Source organism: Anomaloglossus baeobatrachus, unplaced genomic scaffold (genome assembly GCF_048569485.1).
Source record: "Anomaloglossus baeobatrachus isolate aAnoBae1 unplaced genomic scaffold, aAnoBae1.hap1 Scaffold_774, whole genome shotgun sequence".
NCBI classification, from domain to species: Eukaryota; Metazoa; Chordata; class Amphibia; order Anura; family Aromobatidae; genus Anomaloglossus; species Anomaloglossus baeobatrachus.
This window is the reverse complement of record NW_027445156.1, coordinates 8,455-30,651: the sequence shown is the minus strand read 5'-3', so window position 1 is coordinate 30,651 and position 22,197 is coordinate 8,455. Positions and strand designations below refer to the sequence as shown.

The 22,197-nt window shown below is 52.8% G+C and overlaps 1 protein-coding gene across 1 annotated transcript in view; it reads left to right on the top strand.

Moving 5' to 3' along the window:
* The window catches only part of LOC142288044 (tubulin alpha-1 chain-like), a 32,477-nt gene extending 10,531 nt beyond the window's left edge, over nucleotides 1–21,946 (top strand). The window contains exons 2-4 of the mRNA XM_075333481.1: nucleotides 3,833–4,055; nucleotides 4,415–4,563; nucleotides 21,192–21,946. Coding sequence (XP_075189596.1) covers nucleotides 3,833–4,055; nucleotides 4,415–4,563; nucleotides 21,192–21,905 — 1,086 coding nt within the window. The 3' untranslated portion in view covers nucleotides 21,906–21,946. The remainder of the gene's footprint in view (nucleotides 1–3,832; nucleotides 4,056–4,414; nucleotides 4,564–21,191) is intronic.
* The last annotated feature ends 251 nt before the right edge of the window (nucleotides 21,947–22,197 follow it).

Sequence of the window (22,197 nt, the reverse complement as noted above, 5' to 3'; positions counted from 1 at the left end):
AAAGCGGCCTCCTCATGACTTTCGGCCTCTTCACACCGCATCCTCGGTCGGTGGCAGGCTCTCCCGCTTTTGCGACGCCTGGCTGCCACAGGTACAAGACCGTTGGGTGAGAGACATTCTGTCTCACGGTTACAGGATAGAGTTCAGCTCTCGTCCCCTGACTCGATTCTTCAGAACATCTCCGCCCCCCGAGCGAGCCGATGCTCTTCTTCAGGCGCTGGGCACTCTGAAGGCAGAAGGAGTGGTGATCCCTGTTCCTCTTCAGCAACAGGGTCACGGTTTTTACTCCAACTTGTTTGTGGTGCCAAAAAAGGACGGATCCTTCCGTCCTGTTCTGGACCTAAAACTGCTCAACAAACACGTAAAAACCAGGCGGTTCCGGATGGAATCCCTCCGCTCCGTCATCGCCTCAATGTCCCAAGGAGATTTCCTAGCATCAATCGACATCAAAGATGCTTATCTCCACGTACCGATTGCTCCAGAGCATCAGCGCTTCCTGCGTTTCGCCATAGGGGACGAACACCTTCAGTTCGTGGCACTGCCTTTTGGCCTGGCGACAGCCCCACGGGTCTTCACCAAGGTCATGGCAACAGTGGTAGCAGTCCTACACTCTCAGGGACACTCGGTGATCCCTTACTTAGACGATCTGCTTGTCAAGGCACCCTCTCAAGAGGCATGCCAACACAGCCTGAGCATTGCTCTGGAAACTCTCCAGAGTTTCGGGTGGATCATCAATTTCCCAAAGTCAAATCTGACACCGGCCCAATCTCTGACATATCTTGGCATGGAGTTTCATACCCTCTCAGCGATAGTGAAGCTTCCGCTGGACAAACAGCGTTCACTACAGACAGGGGTGCAATCTCTCCTTCAAGGCCAGTCACACCCCTTGAGGCGCCTCATGCACTTCCTAGGGAAGATGGTGGCAGCAATGGAGGCAGTTCCTTTTGCGCAGTTTCACCTGCGTCCCCTTCAATGGGACATTCTCCGCAAATGGGACAGGAAGTCGACGTCCCTCGACAGGAACGTCTCCCTCTCTCAGGCAGCCAAAACCTCCCTTCGGTGGTGGCTTCTTCCCACTTCATTGTCGAAGGGGAAATCCTTCCTACCCCCATCCTGGGCGGTGGTCACGACGGACGCGAGTCTTTCAAGGTGGGGAGCGGTCTTTCTCCACCACAGGGCTCAGGGTACCTGGACTCAGCAAGAGTCCTCCCTTCAGATCAATGTTCTGGAGATCAGGGCAGTGTATCTTGCCCTAAAGGCGTTCCAGCAGTGGCTGGAAGGCAAGCAGATCCGAATTCAGTCGGACAACTCCACCGCGGTGGCATACATCAACCACCAAGGGGGAACACGCAGTCGGCAAGCCTTCCAGGAAGTCCGGCGGATTCTGCTGTGGGTGGAAGCCACAGCCTCCACCATATCCGCAGTTCACATCCCGGGCGTAGAAAACTGGGAAGCAGACTTTCTCAGTCGCCAGGGCATGGACGCAGGGGAATGGTCCCTTCACCCGGACGTGTTTCAAGAGATCTGTTGCCGCTGGGGTACGCCGGACGTCGACCTAATGGCGTCTCGGCACAACAACAAGGTCCCGGCATTCATGGCACGGTCTCAAGATCCCAGAGCTCTGGCGGCAGACGCCTTAGTTCAGGATTGGTCGCAGTTTCAGCTCCCTTATGTGTTTCCTCCGCTGGCACTGCTGCCCAGAGTGTTACGCAAGATCAGGTCCGACTGCCGCCGCGCCATCCTCGTCGCTCCAGACTGGCCGAGGCGGTCGTGGTACCCGGATCTGTGGCATCTCACGGTCGGCCAACCGTGGGCACTACCAGACCGACCAGACTTGCTGTCTCAAGGGCCGTTTTTCCATCTGAATTCTGCGGCTCTCAACCTGACTGTGTGGCCATTGAGTCCTGGATCCTAGCGTCTTCAGGGTTATCTCAAGAGGTCATTGCCACTATGAGACAGGCTAGGAAACCAACGTCCGCCAAGATCTACCACAGGACGTGGAGGATATTCTTATCCTGGTGCTCTGATCAGGGTTTTACTCCCTGACCATTTGCCTTGCCCACTTTTCTGTCCTTCCTTCAATCTGGACTGGAAAAGGGTTTGTCGCTCGGCTCCCTTAAGGGACAAGTCTCAGCGCTCTCTGTGTTTTTTCAGAAGCGCCTGGCCAGACTTCCACAGGTACGCACATTCCTGCAGGGGGTTTGTCACATCGTCCCTCCTTACAAGCGTCTGTTAGAACCCTGGGATCTGAACAGGGTACTGACGGTTCTTCAGAAACCACCTTTCGAGCCAATGAAGGATATTTCTCTTTCACGCCTTTCGCAGAAAGTGGTCTTCCTAGTAGCAGTCACTTCACTTCGGAGAGTGTCTGAGCTAGCAGCGCTGTCATGCAAAGCTCCTTTCCTGGTGTTTCACCAGGACAAGGTGGTTCTGCGTCCGGTTCCGGAATTTCTCCCTAAGGTGGTATCCCCGTTTCATCTCAATCAGGATATCTCCTTACCTTCTTTTTGTCCTCATCCAGTTCACCAATGTGAAAAGGATTTGCACTTGTTAGATCTGGTGAGAGCACTCAGACTCTACATTTCTCGTACGGCGCCCCTGCGCCGCTCGGATGCACTCTTTGTCCTTGTCGCTGGCCAGCGTAAAGGGTCACAGGCTTCCAAATCAACCCTGGCTCGGTGGATCAAGGAACCAATTCTCGAAGCCTACCGTTCTTCTGGGCTTCCGGTTCCCTCGGGGCTGAAGGCCCATTCTACCAGAGCCGTGGGTGCGTCCTGGGCTTTGCGGCACCAGGCTACGGCTCAACAGGTGTGTCAGGCGGCTACCTGGTCGAGCCTGCACACTTTCACGAAACACTATCAGGTGCATACCTATGCTTCGGCGGATGCCAGCCTAGGTAGGCGAGTCCTTCAGGCGGCGGTTGCCCACCTGTAGGAAGGGGCCGTTTTACGGCTCTATTACGAGGTATTATTTTACCCACCCAGGGACTGCTTTTGGACGTCCCAATTGTCTGGGTCTCCCAATGGAGCGACAAAGAAGAAGGGAATTTTGTTTACTTACCGTAAATTCCTTTTCTTCTAGCTCCAATTGGGAGACCCAGCACCCGCCCCTGTTCCCTTCGGGCTGTTGTTCTTTGTGTACACATGTTGTTCATGTTGAATGGTTTTTAGTTTTCCGAACTTCCTTCGGATTGATTTTACTTTAGACCAATTTATAAGTTTCCTCCTTCCTGCTTTTGCACCAAAACTGAGGAGCCCGTGATGCATGGGGGGGTGTATAGGCAGAAGGGGAGGGGCTTTACACTTTTAAGTGTAATACTTTGTGTGGCCTCCGGAGGCAGAAGCTATACACCCGATTGTCTGGGTCTCCCAATTGGAGCTAGAAGAAAAGGAATTTACGGTAAGTAAACAAAATTCCCTTCTTTTTCATTTTGGTATGTAGTTATTCTTAGATTTTATTAGTTCTAAAATTTATACCAAATATGTTATTTTCTAAAAAAAAAAAAACAAATAACATGTGAAACAGTGATTGAGAAGGAGTTGTCTGAGTGGTGAACAACTACTTTAAGAGGCTAAATTGCCTTTCTTTGGTCTCTGCTCCATTGCGTGGACATCTGCCATCAATGTACAGCAAATATTGCAAATTCAGACCTGGGCAGAGTCGGTCCGGTAGTTTCCTCTTGGTGCTGCCCGAACCCAAGACCATTAGGCACTGGCCACATTTGCATGCTGCTGGCCCTGTGCACACGGCGTTCAGCAGCCTTAAAGACATATTAGTTTTCCAAATTTCAAAGAACATCGACATTGACTACAGGAATCTGTTTTTCTCGCAGCGTGAGTGCATTTCTATCCACGTGGGCCAGGCCGGAGTTCAGATTGGCAATGCATGCTGGGAGCTCTTCTGCCTGGAACATGGGATTCAGCCCGATGGACAGATGCCCAGCGATAAAACCATCGGTGGAGGAGACGACTCGTTCAACACATTCTTCAGTGAGACAGGAGCCGGAAAACATTCCCCCAGGGCGGTGTTTGTGGATCTGGAGCCCACGGTGGTTGGTAAGTAGTACTTTTTGGCTGCGACGCCAGCATCTGACATTTTCACAGGTAAAATTAACAGACAAGGATACGTCCTGGTGACATTCAGCATCTGAATTTCTGCTGCAGATTTTTACCGCTGAATTGAGCCCTTTAATTGTAGATTTTGGGAAAAGCCTCACATACGTGAATTTGCGCTAACAATTTCTGTTTGATTGTAGAGATCAGTATTGTCTGATTGTCAGAAAGAGCCAGATATAGAAGTAAAGCAGAAGTTATGGCGGGATCTAGATTAGCTCGGATCTGATCACTGCCTTCAGATCACGTCGCGTATCTCCCAGAATAACGGGTTGTTACTTATCACATACGTTCCTGTACAGATGAGGTGCGCACCGGCACATACCGCCAACTGTTCCACCCCGAACAGCTCATCACAGGAAAGGAAGATGCTGCCAACAACTACGCTCGGGGACATTACACCATCGGAAAGGAGATAGTCGATTTGGTCCTAGATCGTATACGCAAGTTGGTGAGTGGCAAAAGCAACTGTCTGCGCTGCTAAGTCCTCATTTATGTATTTAGTGTTAATTTCTTTGTCGCTCCATTGGGAGACCCAGACAATTGGGTGTATAGCTTCTGCCTCCGGAGGCCACACAAAGTATTACACTTTAAAAGTGTAACCCCTCCCCTCTGCCTATACACCCTCCCGTGCATCACGGGCTCCTCAGTTTTATGCTTTGTGTGGAAGGAGGCACACATCCACTCATGCATTCTCAGATTAGTTATATCGGTTGGAAGAAAAGAGGACCCCCACGGGGCCCCCGGCATGTTCCCTTCTCACCCCACTATGTCGGCGGTGCTGTTAAGGTTGAGGTACCCATTGCGGGTACAAAGGCCGGAGCCTCATGCCGTTTTCCTTCACCATCCCTTAGTGGCTCTGGGAGAAGTGGGATCCTGACCGGTCATCCATTCACTGGGACCGGGCTCCCTCCGCAGCCCCTGTGGGAATCTGCTGGACAGGAGTCTATTCATCCTCAGGGACCGGGCCCTGCATCTATAAGGTACTCTGTGTCCCCATGGGGACTGTGCATGGAGCGCCTTCTTCCCGGACGCTGCAGCAGCTGCTGATTTGTGAAGACCGGCGGACTTCCGCGCCGACCGCGCCTGCTTGTCGGCCGCAGTCTTAAATTTAGTCCCCGGCTTCATCGCGGCCTAGTAGCAAAAATCCCGCCCCCGGGCCTGCCTGTCAGGGGTAAGGGCGGGACGGCCGGCCTGACGTCGGATGTGAGGGCCGGAGCATCCTGTATGTTTCCTCCCCCCTCACTGATCACTGTGGGGACCCCAGATTCCCGCACTTTTCTAGCACCGCCCACGGCTCCACTCCTCCCCTGAGAGCTCCGGCAGCCATGTTTTTGGCATTCTGCCGGTGGAGGATTATCAGAGAAGAGCTCTGCAGCTCTGGGAGACTTAAGGCAGGGAATCTGGAGGACACACACTCCGCTTTTTAGCGGTCGGTAAGCCACACCGGTCACCCGGTGCTGGTCCCCCCCCAGGGTGCCGGAATAGATACGTATTTATATACATATTTCTGTTCGGTCGGGCTGTATACCCCTTCCCATATACCCTCAGTGATCACTCTCCTAGGAGACAACAGCATGTCGTCCACAAGGAGCAAAGGTGCTAAGGCACAGGGGTTTTTTGCGACCTGTACCTCTTGTGGGGCTATGTTACCTGCGGGTTCCACCTACCCTCACTGTGAGCAATGCTCGACCCCTGTTTCGCTTGCTCAGCCGGAGCCTCGGTCACTAGTGGGCCACTCCGCTCAGGTAGACCCCCCTGCTCCCCCTGTCCAGGCGGCAGGGACAGAGTTTGCTGCGTTTGCTGAGAAACTCTCTGAGTCACTTTCACAATCCATGGCTCAGTCTATGGACAAATGGTCTGCCAAGCTGCTAGAAGCTTTGCAGTCCAGACCGGTCCTTACACAGGCCCCGGTCCCCGTTAGCTCGTCGCCTCCAGGCCCCTCTCGGTCCGCGCCGCAGCGCGCTCCCAGGTTGGGCCCTAGGTCCCACGCGGAGGACTCCTGCCCGGACCACAGTCCCAGACCGACTAAGTGGGCCCGCTGGGAATCTTCCCCGACTTCTTCGCGCTGCTCGGGTTCCCAGCTCGAGGACTCTCTGGAGGACGAGGCGGACGTCGCAGCTCAGGGCTCTGAACCTGACGTTGCCCTCAATCTTGATACACCTGAAGGGGACGCCTTAGTGAATGATCTTATCTCGTCCATCAACCAGGTGTTAGATCTGTCTCTTCCGCCTCCACCTGTAGAGGAGCCGGCTTCTCAGCAGGAGAAACACCAGTTTCGGTTCCCCAAACGTACACGGAGTGCGTTTTTCGATCACTCTAACTTCAGAGACGCTGTCCAGAAGCCCAGAGCGGTTCCGGACAAGCGCTTTACTAAGCGCCTTACTGACACACGTTACCCCTTCCCCTCTGACGTAGTGAAGGGTTGGGCTCAGTGTCCCAAGGTGGATCCTCCAGTCTCTAGATTGGCGGCTAGATCTGTGGTATCGGTGGCAGATGGCTCATCGCTAAAGGATGCCACTGACAGGCAGATAGAGCTCCTGGTGAAATCCATCTATTGAAGCCACAGGCGCGTCTTTTGCCCCGGCCTTTGCAGCCGTGTGGGCACTACAAGCTATCTCAGCTTGTCTGGCTGAGATTAATGCAGTCACACGTAATTCTGCTCCGCAGGTTGCGTCTCTGACTTCTCAAGCGTCAGCTTTTTCTTCCTACGCCATGAACGCAGTCCTAGACTCTGCTAGCCGTACAGTGGTGGCATCCGCTAACTCTGTGGCAGTCCGCAGGGCCATGTGGCTGCGCGAATGGAAGGCAGACTCGGCCTCCAAGAGGTTCTTAACCGGTTTGCCGTTTTCTGGCGACCGATTGTTTGGCGAACGATTGGATGAGATTATTAAGGAATCCAAGGGAAAGGACTCCTCCTTACCCCAGTCCAAACCTAAGAGACCTCAGCAACGGAAAATTCAATCGAGGTTTCGGTCCTTTCGTCCCTCCGCCAAGTCACAATCCGCTTCGTCCAGCAGGCCGGAGAAAGGCCAGAGGAACTCCTATGCGTAGCGGTCTAAGTCACGCCCCCAAAAGGCCGCCGGAGGCGCTGCCTCCAAGGCGGCCTCCTCATGACTCTCGGCATCCCCGAACCGCATCCTCGGTCGGTGGCAGGCTCTCCCGCTTTTGCGACGCCTGGTGGCCACATGTTCAAGACCGATGGGTGAGAGACATTCTGTCTCACGGTTACAGGATAGAGTTCAGCTCTCGTCCTCAGACTCGTTTCTTCAGAACCTCTCCGCCCCCCGCTCGGGCCGACGCACTTTTTCAGGCAGTGGACACTCTGAAGACAGAAGGAGTTGTGATCCCTGTTCCCCCTCGGGAACATGGTCGCGGCTTTTACTCCAACTTGTTCGTGGTGCCAAAGAAGGACGGATCATTCCGCCCCGTTCTGGACCTCAAACTGCTCAACAGACACGTGAGCACCAGACGGTTTCGGATGGAATCTCTCCGCTCGGTCATCGCCTCGATGTCACAAGGAGACTTCCTAGCATCGATCGACATCAAGGATGCTTATCTCCATGTGCCGATCGCACCCGAACATCAACGCTTCTTGCGTTTCGCCATCGGGGACGAGCACCTTCAGTTCGTGGCATTGCCTTTCAGCCTGGCAACAGCCCCACGGGTGTTCACCAAAGTCATGGAATCCGTTGTAGCAGTCCTACACTCTCAGGGCCACTCGGTGATTCCCTACTTAGACGATCTCCTAGTCAGGGCAGCTTCTCGGGCGGCGTGTCAACACAGCCTTACAGTCGCTCTGGCGACTCTCCAGCAGTTCGGGTGGATAATCAACTTCCCAAAATCCCAGTTGACACCGACCCAATCACTGACTTACCTCGGGATGGAGTTTCATACACAGTCAGTGGTAGTCAAGCTACCGCTGGACAAACAGCTTTCTCTGCAGGCAGGGGTGCGATCTCTTCTTCGGGGTCAGTCACACCCCTTGAGAAGCCTCATGCACTTCCTGGGGAAGATGGTGGCAGCGATGGAGGCAGTGCCGTTCGCGCAATTCCATCTGCGGCCACTCCAATGGGACATTCTCCGCAAATGGGACAGGAAGTCGACTTCCCTCGACAGGAACGTCTCTCTGTCCCTTGCAACCAAGACGTCTCTTCAGTGGTGGCTCCTTCCCAATTCTCTATCGCAAGGAAAATCCTTCCTACCCCCAACCTGGGCTGTGGTCACCACGGACGCGAGCCTGTCAGGGTGGGGAGCGGTTTTCCGCCACCACAGGGCTCAGGGAACCTGGACTCCGGTAGAGTCCTCCATTCAGATCAATGTTCTGGAGATAAGGGCGGTGTATCTAGCCTTATTGGCCTTCCATCGGTGGCTGGAGGGCAGACAGATCCGAATACAGTCGGACAACGCCACTGCCGTCGCCTACATCAACCATCAGGGCGGCACGCGCAGTCGGCAAGCCTTCCAGGAAGTCAGGCGGATTCTGCAGTGGGTGGAGGCCACAGCCTCCACGATCTCCGCAGTTTACATCCCGGGCGTAGAAAACTGGGAAGCAGATTTTCTCAGTCGTCAGGGCATGGACGCGGGGGAATGGTCTCTTCACCCAGACGTGTTTCGAGAGATCTGTCGCCGCTGGGGAACGCCGGACGTCGATCTCATGGCGTCACAACACAACAACAAGGTCCCGGCCTTCATGGCACGGTCTCAGGATCACAGAGCTCTGGCGGCGGACGCATTAGTTCAGGATTGGTCGCAGTTTCGACTGCCTTATGTGTTTCCCCCTCTGGCGATGCTGCCCAGAGTGCTGCGCAAAGTCAGGTCCGACTGTCGTCGCGCCATTCTCGTCGCTCAAGATTGGCCGAGGCGATCGTGGTACCCGGATCTGTGGCATCTCACGGTGGGTCAACCGTGGGCGCTTCCAGACCGCCCAGACTTGCTGTCACAAGGGCCGTTTTTCCATCTGAATTCTGCGGCCCTCAACCTGACTGTGTGGCCATTGAGTCCTGGCTCCTAGCGTCCTCAGGGTTATCTCAGGATGTCATTGCCACTATGAGACAGGCCAGGAAGCCTATGTCCGCCAAGATCTATCACAGATCTTGGAGGATCTTCTTATCCTGGTGCTCTGATAATGGTTATTCTCCCTGGCCATTTGCCTTGCCCACTTTTCTTTCATTCTTTCAATCCGGAATGGACAAGGGTTTGTCACTCGGCTCTCTCAAAGGACAAGTATCGGCGCTCTCCGTATTTTTTCAAAAGCGCCTGGCCAGACTTCCGCAGGTCCGCACGTTCCTGCAGGGAGTTTGCCACATAGTCCCACCTTACAAGCGTCCGCTGGAACCCTGGGACCTTAACAGGGTGCTAACGGCTCTTCAGAAACCACCTTTCGAGCCGCTGCGGGATGTCTCTCTATCACGTCTTTCGCAGAAGGTGGCTTTTCTAGTGGCAGTTACATCACTCCGAAGAGTGTCGGAGCTTGCAGCGCTGTCATGCAAAGCCCCCTTCCTGGTGTTTCACCAGGATAAGGTGGTTCTGCGTCCGGTCCCGGAATTTCTCCCTAAGGTGGTATCCCCTTTTCATCTCAACCAGGATATCTCCTTGCCTTCATTTTGCCCTCATCCAGTTCACCAATGTGAAAAGGATTTGCACTCTTTGGATCTAGTGAGAGCACTCCGGTTCTACATGTCTCGCACGGCGCCCCTGCGCCGTTCAGATGCGCTCTTTGTCCTTGTCGCTGGCCAGCGTAAGGGTTCGCAGGCTTCCAAGTCAACCTTGGCTCGGTGGATCAAGGAACCGATTCTTGAAGCCTACCGTTCTTCTGGGCTTCCGCTTCCTTCAGGGTTGAAAGCCCATTCTACCAGAGCCGTGGGTGCGTCCTGGGCTTTGCGGCACCAGGCTACGGCTCAGCAGGTGTGTCAGGCGGCTACCTGGTCTAGTCTGCACACTTTCACGAAACACTATCAGGTGCATACCTATGCTTCGGCAGACGCCAGTCTAGGTAGGCGAGTCCTTCAGGCGGCGGTTGCCCACCTGTAAGAGGGGGTCGTTTCGGCTCTTTTTATCGAGGTATTCTTTTACCCACCCAGGGACTGCCCTTGGACGTCCCAATTGTCTGGGTCTCCCAATGGAGCGACAAAGAAGAAGGGAATTTTGTTTACTTACCGTAAATTCCTTTTCTTCTAGCTCCTATTGGGAGACCCAGCACCCGCCCCTGTGCCCTTCGGGCTGTTGTTCTTTTGTGTACACATGTTGTTCATGTTGAATTGTTCTTTTGGTTCATGGTGTTCAGTTCTCCGAACATCCTTCGGATTGAATTTACCCTATACCAATTCATAAGTTTCCTCCTTCCTGCTTTTGCACCAAAACTGAGGAGCCCGTGATGCACGGGGGGGTGTATAGGCAGAGGGGAGGGGTTACACTTTTTAAAGTGTAATACTTTGTGTGGCCTCCGGAGGCAGAAGCTATACACCCAATTGTCTGGGTCTCCCAATAGGAGCTAGAAGAAAAGGAATTTACGGTAAGTAAACAAAATTCCCTTCTTGCGGAAGTGATGAGTGAACTGTTCAGTGCTCGTAATGAGCATTTTGATGCTTGGTAATCGATTACTGGGTATAACTGAAGTCAATGGGGAACTCGAGCATTTTTATGGAAAATCTTGCTGAAAAATGCAGGTCCCCCATTGACTTCCAAGCATCAAAATGCTTGTCCCGAGCACCGAACAGTTTTGTCTTCACTAATTTGCACCTTATACAATTAGTATTAGAACTGTCACACATCAGATTCGCGGTCAGCAAATGGCCCGGCCAGGGGTCTCCAGACCCGACCTCAACAGCCTTATATACAGTGTGTCCACCCATATCCTGTATTCACCGCACCTATATACAGTGTGTCCAACCATATCCTGTACACACCGCACCTATATACAGTGTGTCCACCCATATCCTGTATACACCGCACCTATATACAGTGTGTCCAACCATATCCTGTACACACCGCACCTATATACAGTGTGTCCACCCATATCCTGTATACACCTCACCTATATACAGTGTGTCCACCCATATCCTGTATACACCGCACCTATATACAGTGTGTCCTCCCATATCCTGTATACACCACACCTATATACAGTGTGTCCACCCATATCCTGTATACACCTCACCTATATACAGTGTGTCCACCCATCTCCTGTATACACCGCACCTATATACAGTGTGTCCACCCATCTCCTGTATACACCGCACCTATATACAGTGTGTCCACCCATCTCCTGTATACACCGCACCTATATACAATGTGTCCACCCATCTCCTGTATACACCGCACCTATATACAGTGTGTCCACCCATATCCTATATACACCGCACCTATATACAGTGTGTCCACCCATATCCTATATACACCGCACCTATATACAGTGTGTCCACCCATATCCTGTATACACCGCACCTATATACAGTGTGTCCACCCATATCCTGTCCACTGCCATTAACTTGAGAACGGCGGCAGCTATAGGCATAGAAGTGGTGTCTAGGTATAGTAAAGTAGCCATGCGCTATGCAATGAAACCACCTATAGCGCCACCTGGTGGAAAACAACGGAGTTAGCATTTTTATCTCTAAAACTGAACGAGATAGAGAAAAAAAGTGAATTACAAAGTTGTAGGGAATCATCAATTCAATACGAATCCACACCTTGCACAGAAATGCTATGATTAGAAGGTGTAAACCTCACAAGGCTGCGGACGTGAAGCGATACCTCATGGAGACCTTCCTACAAGTCATTGGGTATGGAGCTGTGTGGAGTGGCCTCCGCTCACCTGACCTGACCCCATTGGACTTCTTTCTGTGAGGTCACATCAAACAGCAGGTGTATGCGACCCCTCCACCAACATTGCAGGACCTACGACGACGTATCACAAATGCTTGTGCAGACGTGTCACCACCATATTGCACAGCGTGCAGCAAGATACAGTATGCTGTGCAGAGTCCAGATGTGCATTGCAGCCAGATACAGTATGCTGTGCAGAGGCCAGATGTGCATTGCAGCAAGATACAGTATGCTGTGCAGAGTCCAGATGTGCATTGCAGCAAGATACAGTATGCTGTGCAGAGGCCAGATGTGCATTGCAGCCAGATACAGTATGCTGTGCAGAGTCCAGATGTGCATTGCAGCAAGATACAGTATGCTGTGCAGAGTCCAGATGTGCATTGCAGCAAGATACAGTATGCTGTGCAGAGGCCAGATGTGCATTGCAGCAAGATACAGTATGCTGTGCAGAGGCCAGATGTGCATTGCAGCAAGATACAGTATGCTGTGCAGAGCCCAGATGTGCATTGCAGCAAGATACAGTATGCTGTGCAGAGGCCAGATGTGCATTGCAGCTGACGGGGGCCACTAATGAGCGCCATATGCGTGACCAGCATTCAATGTTCTGGGGGGGTCGTGGGTTTCATATCATAGCATTTCTGTATGCAAGGTGTGGATTCGTATTGAATTGATGATGCCCTACAACTTTGTAATTCACTTTTCTTTGTCGCTCCATTGGGAGACCCAGACAATTGGGTGTATAGCTATGCCTCCGGAGGCCACACAAAGTATTACACTAAAAGTGTAAAGCCCCTCCCCTTCTGCCTATACACCCCCCGTGCTCACGGGCTCCTCAGTTTTTATGCTTTGTGCGAAGGAGGTCAGACATGCACGCACAGCTCCACAGCTTGGTCAGCAGCAGCTGCTGACTAGGTCGGATGGAAGAAAAGAGGGCCCATAACAGGGCCCCCAGCATGCTCCCTTCTCACCCCACTTTGTCGGCGGTGTTGTTAAGGTTGAGGTACCCATTGCGGGTACACAGGCAGGAGCCACATGCTGTTTTCCTTCCCCATCCCTTAATGGGCTCTGGGTGAAGTGGGACCCGGATCGGTCTCCAGGCACTGGGACCGTGCTCCCTCCGCAGCCCCTGGGAATCTGCTGGATAGGAGCTGGGTATCGTCAGGGACAAGGCCCTGCTACTATGAGGTACTCTGTGTCCCCGTGGGGACCGCGCATGGAGCGCTGGTGCCATACACATTACAGCACTGCTGGGTGTGTTAGTGCGCCGGGCATGGAGCGCTTGTGCCAGACACTTTCCAGCTCTGCTGGGTGTGTTAGTGCGCCGGACATGGAGCGCTTGTGCCAGACACTTTCCAGCTCGGCTGGGTGTGTTAGTGCGCCGGACATGGGGCGCTTGTGCCAGTCACTTTCCAGCACTGCTGGGTGTGTTAGTGCGCCGGACATGGAGCGCTTGGGCCAGACACTTTCCAGCTCGGCTGGGTGTGTTAGTGCGCCGGACATGGGGCGCTTGTGCCAGACACTTTCCAGCACTGCTGGAGGTGTTAGTGCGCCGGGGGACTACGCGCGGCCGCGCTTATTGCCGGCCGCGCTTATAACTTTAGTCCCCGGCTTCTGCGGCCTAGTGTCGTTTATTCCCGCCCACAGGCCTGCCAGTCAGGGGAGGGGCGGGACGCTGCACGGATCGTCAGCGGAGGGCTGGAGCATACATTAGTATCCTCCTCCCTCCTCACTCAGTACAGTGGGGCACTGGGTTCCCGCACTTTTCTTGGGCACGCCCACGGTCCCCTCCTCCCCACAGAACGCCGGCAGCCATTCCTGTCAGCGATTCAGACGCTGGAGAGGAGAGACAACAGGGAGACCCAGGCAGGGAATTTGGTGACCACACAACCGCTCTGAGCGGTCGGTAAGCAGCACCTGTGGTGCTGGCCCCACTGAGTACCGAAGTGTATATATATATATAGGCTTATAGGCTATACATTGCACTGTACGGTCGCTCTGTTGATTCTTGGCTATATACCCTCCTGGTTGTTCTCAGAGGAGACAACATGTCATCTGCAAAAAGCAAGGGTGCCACAGCACAGGCGTATTTTGCAACCTGTACCTCATGTACAGCTGTACTACCGGCAGGGTCCACTGACCCTCATTGTGTGCAATGCTCGGCCCCTGTAGCACTTACTCAGCCGGAGCCTCTGCTACAGGTGGCCCAGGTGGATCCACCTGCTACCACTGTCCAGGTGACAGGGACGGAGTTTGCAGCCTTTGCTGACAAACTGTCTGAGACTATGGACAAATGGTCTGCTAAAATACTGGAAGCTTTGCAGTCCAGACCGGTGATTCAGGCCCCGGGCACTGTCCAATCCTTGACCCCTGGTCCCCCTCAATTGGAACGGCAAAGTGCCCCGGGGGTAAACCATAGGTCCCAGGGTGAGGTCTCTGACACGGACCGCAGTCCCAGGCCGCCCAAGCGGGGTCGCTGGGAAATTCCCTCCACTTCATCACACTGTTCAGGGTCCCAGCAGGGGGACTCTCTGGAGGATGAAGCGGAGGGGGCAGATCAGGATTCTGATCCTGAAGCCGCTCTCAACCTAGATACACCTGAAGGTGACGCCATAGTGAATGACCTTATAGCGACCATCAATCAGGTGTTGGATATTTCTCCCCCAGCTCCTCCAATTGAGGAGTCTGCTTCTCAGGAGAAATTCCGTTTCAGGTTTCCAAAGCGTACATTAAATATGTTTCTGGATCACTCTGACTTCAGAGAGGCAATCCAGAAAAACCGAGACTGTCCAGACAAGCGTTTTTCCAAGCGCCTTAAGGACACACGTTATCCCTTCCCCTCCGAGGTTGTCAAGGGCTGGACTCAGTGTCCTAAGGTGGATCCTCCAATCTCCAGACTGGCGGCTAGATCCATAGTTGCAGTGGAAGATGGGGCTTCACTCAAGGATGCCACTGACAGACAGATGGAACTATGGTTGAAATCCATCTATGAAGCTATAGGCGCGTCTTTTGCTCCAGCATTCGCTGCCGTATGGGCACTCCAAGCTATCTCAGCTTGTCAGGCGCAGATTCATGCAGTAACACGTACATCTGCCCCGCAAGTGGTGTCCTTAACCAATCAGGCGTCGGCGTTTGCGTCCTACGCCATTAATGCTATCCTGGACTCTGCGAGCCGTACGGCGGTGGCATCCGCCAACTCGGTGGTACTCCGCAGGGCCATGTGGCTACGTGAATGGAAGGCAGACTCTGCTTCCAAAAAGTTCCTAACCGGTTTGCCATTGGCTGGCGACCGCTTGTTTGGTGAGCGATTGGATGAAATCATTAAACAATCCAAGGGAAAGGATTCATCCTTACCCCAGTCCAAACCAAACAGACCTCAACCACGGAAAGTACAATCGAGGTTTCGGTCCTTTCGGACCGCGGGCAGATCTCAATTTTCCTCGTCCAAAAGGCCTCAGAAAGATCAGAGGAACTCCGATGCATGGCGGTCTAAGTCACGTCCTAAAAAGACCGCCGGAGTCACCGCTCCCAAAGCGGCCTCCTCATGACTTTCGGCCTCCTCAAACCGCATCCTCGGTCGGTGGCAGGCTCTCCCGCTTTTGCGACGCCTGGCTGCCACAAGTAAAAGACCGATGGGTGAGAGACATTCTATCTCACGGTTACAGGATAGAGTTCAACTCTCGTCCTCCAACTCGTTTCTTCAGAACATCTCCACCCCCCGACAGAGCCGATGCTCTTCTGCAGGCGGTGTGCACCCTGAAGGCGGAAGGAGTGGTGATCCCGGTTCCTCTTCAGCAACGGGGTCACGGTTTTTACTCCAACTTGTTCGTGGTGCCAAAAAAGGACGGATCCTTCCGTCCCGTTCTGGACCTAAAGCTGCTCAACAAGCATGTGAAAACCAGGCGGTTCCGGATGGAATCGCTCCGCTCCGTCATCGCCTCAATGTCCCAAGGAGATTTCCTGGCATCAATAGACATCAAAGATGCTTATCTCCACGTACCGATTGCGCCAGAGCATCAGCGCTTCCTGCGCTTCGCCATAGGGGACGAACACCTTCAGTTCGTAGCACTTCCTTTTGGCCTGGCGACAGCCCCACGGGTCTTCACCAAGGTCATGGCAACAGTGGTAGCAGTCCTACACTCTCAGGGACACTCGGTGATCCCTTACTTAGACGATCTCCTTGTCAAGGCACCCTCTCAAGGGGCATGCCAACACAGCCTGAACATTGCTCTGGAGACTCTCCAGAGTTTCTGGTGGATTATCAATTTTCCAAAGTCAAATCTGACACCGGCCCAATCACTGACATATCTTGGCATGGAGTTTCATACTCTTCCAGCGATAGTGAAGCTTCCGCTGGACAAACAGCGTTCACTACAGACAGGGGTGCAATCTCTCCTTCAAGGCCAGTCACACCCCTTGAGGCGCCTCATGCACTTCCTAGGGAAGATGGTGGCAGCAATGGAGGCAGTTCCTTTTGCGCAGTTTCATCTGCGCCCACTTCAATGGGACATTCTCCGCAAATGGGACAGGAAGTCGACGTCCCTCGACAGGAACGTCTCCCTTTCTCGGGCAGCCAAAGCTTCCCTTCAGTGGTGGCTTCTTCCCACTTCTCTGTCGAAGGGGAAAGCCTTCCTGCCCCCATCCTGGGCTGTGGTCACGACGGACGCGAGTCTTTCAAGGTGGGGAGCGGTCTTTCTCCACCACAGGGCTCAGGGGACTTGGACTCAGACAGAGTCTTCCCTTCAGATCAATGTTCTGGAGATAAGGGCAGTGTATGTTGCTCTAAAGGCGTTCCAGCCGTGGCTGGAAGGCAAACAGATCCGAATTCAGTCAAACAACCCCACCGCGGTGGCATACATCAACCACCAAGGCGGGACACGCAGTCGGCAAGCCTTCCAGGAAGTTCGGCGGATTCTGCTGTGGGTGGAAGCCACAGCCTCCACCATATCCGCAGTTCACATCCCGGGCGTAGAAAACTGGGAAGCAGACTTTCTCAGTCGCCAGGGCATGGACGCAGGGGAATGGTCCCTTCACCCGGACGTGTTTCAGGAGATCTGTTGCCGCTGGGGGATGCCGGACGTCGACCTAATGGCGTCCCGGCACAACAACAAGGTCCCGACGTTCATGGCACGGTCTCAAGATCACAGAGCTCTGGCGGCAGACGCCTTAGTTCAGGATTGGTCGCAGTTTCAACTCCCTTATGTGTTCCCTCCTCTGGCACTGTTGCCCAGAGTGTTACGCAAGATCAGGGCCGACTGCCGCCGCGCCATCCTCGTCGCTCCAGACTGGCCGAGGAGGTCGTGGTACCCGGATCTGTGGCATCTCACGGTCGGCCAACCGTGGGCACTACCAGACCGACCAGACTTGCTGTCTCAAGGGCCGTTTTTCCATCTGAATTCTGCGGCCCTCAACCTGACTGTGTGGCCATTGAGTCCTGGATCCTAGCGTCTTCAGGGTTATCTCAAGAGGTCATTGCCACTATGAGACAGGCCAGGAAACCAACGTCCACCAGGATCTACCACAGGACATGGAAAATATTCCTGTCGTGGTGCTCTGCTCAGGGTGTTTCTCCCTGGCCGTTTGCCTTGCCCACTTTTCTGTCCTTCCTTCAATCCGGATTAGAAAAGGGTTTGTCACTTGGCTCCCTTAAGGGACAAGTCTCTGCGCTCTCTGTCTTTTTTCAGAAGCGCCTGGCCAGACTTCCACAGGTACGCACGTTCCTGCAGGGGGTTTGTCACATCGTTCCTCCTTACAAGTGGCCGTTAGAACCCTGGGATCTGAACAGGGTGCTGATGGCTCTTCAGAAACCACCGTTCGAGACAATGAGGGATATTTCTCTCTCACGCCTTTCGCAGAAGGTGGTTTTCCTAGTAGCAGTCACTTCGCTTCGGAGAGTGTCTGAGCTAGCAGCGCTGTCATGCAAAGCCCCTTTCCTGGTGTTTCACCAGGACAAGGTGGTTCTGCGTCCGGTTCCGGACTTTCTCCCTAAGGTGGTATCCCCCTTTCATCTCAATCAGGATATCTCCTTACCCTCTTTTTGTCCTCATCCAGTTCACCAATGTGAAAAGGATTTGCACTTGTTAGATCTGGTGAGAGCACTCAGAATCTACATTTCTCGTACGGCGCCCCTGCGCCGCTCGGATGCACTCTTTGTCCTTGTCGCTGGCCAGCGTAAAGGGTCGCAGGCTTCCAAATCAACCCTGGCTCGGTGGATCAAGGAACCAATTCTCGAAGCTTACCGTTCCTCCGGGCTTCCGGTTCCCTCAGGGCTGAAGGCCCATTCTACCAGGGTCGTGGGAGCGTCCTGGGCTTTGCGGCACCAGGCTACGGCTCAGCAGGTGTGTCAGGCGGCTACCTGGTCGAGCCTGCACACTTTCACGAAACACTATCAGGTGCATACCTATGCTTCGGCAGATGCCAGCCTAGGTAGGCGAGTCCTTCAGGCGGCGGTTGCCCACCTGTAGGACGGAGCCGGTTGCGGCTCTATTATGAGGTATTATTTACCCACCCAGGGACTGCTTTTGGACGTCCCAATTGTCTGGGTCTCCCAATGGAGCGACAAAGAAGAAGGGAATTTTGTTTACTTACCGTAAATTCCTTTTCTTCTAGCTCCTATTGGGAGACCCAGCACCCGCCCCTGTTTTTTTGTGTACACATGTTGTTCATGTTGAATGGTTTCAGTTCTCCGATATTCCTTCGGATTGAATTTACTTTAAACCAATTATAATTTTTTCCTCCTTCTTGCTTTTGCACCAAAACTGATGAGCCCGTGAGCACGGGGGGTGTATAGGCAGAAGGGGAGGGGCTTTACACTTTTAGTGTAATACTTTGTGTGGCCTCCGGAGGCATGAGCTATACACCCAATTGTCTGGGTCTCCCAATTGGAGCTAGAAGAAAAGGAATTTACGGTAAGTAAACAAAATTCCCTTCTTTTTCTCTATTTCGTTCCGTTTTCGAGATAAAAATGCTACGCCCGTTGTTTTCCACCAGGTGGCGCTATAGGTGGCTTCATTGCGTAGCGCATGGCTACTTTACTATACCTAGACACCACTTCTATGCCTATAGCTGCCGCCGTTCTCAAGTTAATGGCGGTGGACAGGATATGGGTGGACACACTGTATATAGGTGCGGTGTATACAGGATATGGGTGGACACACTGTATATAGGTGCGGTGTATACAGGATATGGGTGGACACACTGTATATAGGTGCGGTGTATACAGGATATGGGTGGACACACTGTATATAGGTGCGGTGTATACAGGAGATGGGTGGACACACTGTATATAGGTGCGGTGTATACAGGACATGGGTGGACACACTGTATATAGGTGCAGTGTATACAGGAGATGGGTGGACACACTGTATATAGGTGTGGTGTATACAGGATATGGGTGGACACACTGTATATAGGTGCGGTGTATACAGGATATGGGTGGACACACTGTATATAGGTGCGGTGTATACAGGATATGGGTGGACACGGTGTATACAGGATATGGGTGGACACACTGTATATAGGTGCGGTGTATACAGGAGATGGGTGGCCACGCTGTATATAGGTGCGGTGTATACAGGAGATGGGTGGACACGCTGTATATAGGTGCGGTGTATACAGGAGATGGGTGGCCACACTGTATATAGGTGCGGTGTATACAGGAGATGGGTGGACACACTGTATATAGGTGCGGTATATAGAGGATATGGGTGGACACACTGTATATAGGTGCGGTGTATACAGGAGATGGGTGGACACGCTGTATATAGGTGCGGTGTATAGAGGATATGGGTGGACACACTGTATATAGGTGCGGTGTATACAGGAGATGGGTGGACACACTGTATATAGGTGCGGTGTATACAGGAGATGGGTGGACACGCTGTATATAGGTGCGGTGTATACAGGAGATGGGTGGACACGCTGTGTATAGGTGCGGTGTATACAGGAGATGGGTGGACACGCTGTATATAGGTGCGGTGTATACAGGAGATGGGTGGACACACTGTATATAGGTGCGGTGTATACAGGAGATGTGTGGACACGCTGTATATAGGTGCGGTGTATACAGGAGATGGGTGGACACGCTGTATATAGGTGCGGTGTATACAGGAGATGGGTGGACACGCTGTATATAGGTGCGGTGTATACAGGAGATGGGTGGACACGCTGTATATAGGTGCGGTGTATACAGGAGATGGGTGGACACGCTGTATATAGGTGCGGTGTATACAGGAGATGGGTGGACACGCTGTATATAGGTGCGGTGTATACAGGAGATGGGTGGACGCGCTGTATATAGGTGCGGTGTATACAGGAGATGGGTGGACGCGCTGTATATAGGTGCGGTGTATACAGGAGATGGGTGGACGCGCTGTATATAGGTGCGGTGTATACAGGAGATGGGTGGACGCGCTGTATATAGGTGCGGTGTATACAGGATATGGGTGGACACACTGTATATAGGTGCGGTGTATACAGGAGATGGGTGGATGCACTGTATATAGGTGCGGTGTATACAGGAGATGGGTGGACACGCTGTATATAGGTGCGGTGTATACAGGAGATGGGTGGACACGCTGTATATAGGTGCGGTGTATACAGGAGATGGGTGGACACGCTGTATATAGGTGCGGTGTATACAGGAGATGGGTGGCCACGCTGTATATAGGTGCAGTGTATACAGTAGATGGGTGGCCACGCTGTATATAGGTGCAGTGTATACAGGAGATGGGTGGACGCACTGTATATAGGTGCGGTGTATACAGGAGATGGGTGGACACACTGTATATAGGTGCGGTGTATACAGGACATGGGTGGACACTGTATATAGGTGCGCTGTATACAGGAGATGGGTGGACACTGTATATAGGTGCGGTGTATACAGGACATGGGTGGACACTGTATATAGGTGCGGTGTATACAGGAGATGGGTGGACACACTGTATATAGGTGCGGTGTATACAGGAGATGGGTGGACGCACTGTATATAGGTGCGCTGTATACAGGAGATGGGTGGACACGCTCTGTATAGGTGCGGTGTATACAGGAGATGGGTGGACACGCTGTATATAGGTGCGGTGTATACAGGAGATGGGTGGACGCACTGTATGAAGCTGGTGTTACATGATCGCAGGGCTGTGATGGTGACTGAGGCTCCTCTATGGCCCCTATGATCAGCACTGATCTATACATAGAGGACATGGAAGGCTTTGGTGATGACAGTTGTGTGTAATATGGCACTATCTTCTCTCGCAGGCTGACCAGTGCACCGGATTACAAGGTTTCCTCATTTTCCACAGCTTTGGAGGCGGCACAGGCTCAGGATTTGCATCTCTTCTGATGGAGAGACTCTCTATAGATTATGGCAAGAAGTCCAAGCTTGAGTTTGCAATCTACCCAGCACCGCAAGTGTCCACAGCAGTGGTGGAGCCATACAACTCCATACTGACCACACACACCACGCTGGAGCATTCAGATTGTGCCTTTATGGTGGACAATGAGGCCATTTATGATATTTGTCGCCGAAACTTGGACATTGAACGTCCAACATACACAAATCTCAACCGTCTCATTGGGCAGATCGTGTCGTCCATCACTGCCTCGCTGAGGTTTGATGGGGCCTTAAACGTGGATCTCACCGAATTTCAGACAAACCTGGTTCCATATCCACGTATCCATTTCCCGCTGGTCACGTACGCGCCTGTCATCTCTGCAGAGAAGGCCTACCACGAGCAGCTGTCCGTGGCTGAAATAACCAATGCCTGCTTTGAGCCTGCAAACCAGATGGTGAAGTGTGACCCCCGCCACGGCAAATACATGGCCTGCTGCATGTTATACAGGGGGGACGTGGTCCCCAAAGATGTCAACGCCGCTATCGCAACCATTAAGACAAAACGCACTATTCAGTTTGTAGACTGGTGCCCAACAGGATTCAAGGTTAGTATTAGAAACCCACCCACACCGGCCTAAATGGAAAGTGTCATTACCAGTGCCGAGAATATTAGCACAGAATTAGATTGGTGGAAAAACCCATATAATAAAGTGAAGCCTATAGAAAAGATATACCATCACATGACTAGTGGGGTGCAGATTGTGAGATTGAAGCGGATCCACTAATTTTCCTACACATTGACATCTTAGCCCCTTCAGTCTCAGGATTGTGGGGGGTCCTAGAAGTATAACCCTACTGATAATAAAGTGATGGCATGTCCTTGCCAAGGAAAGGTCATCAATATACCAAGTCTGAAGACTCCATTAGGCC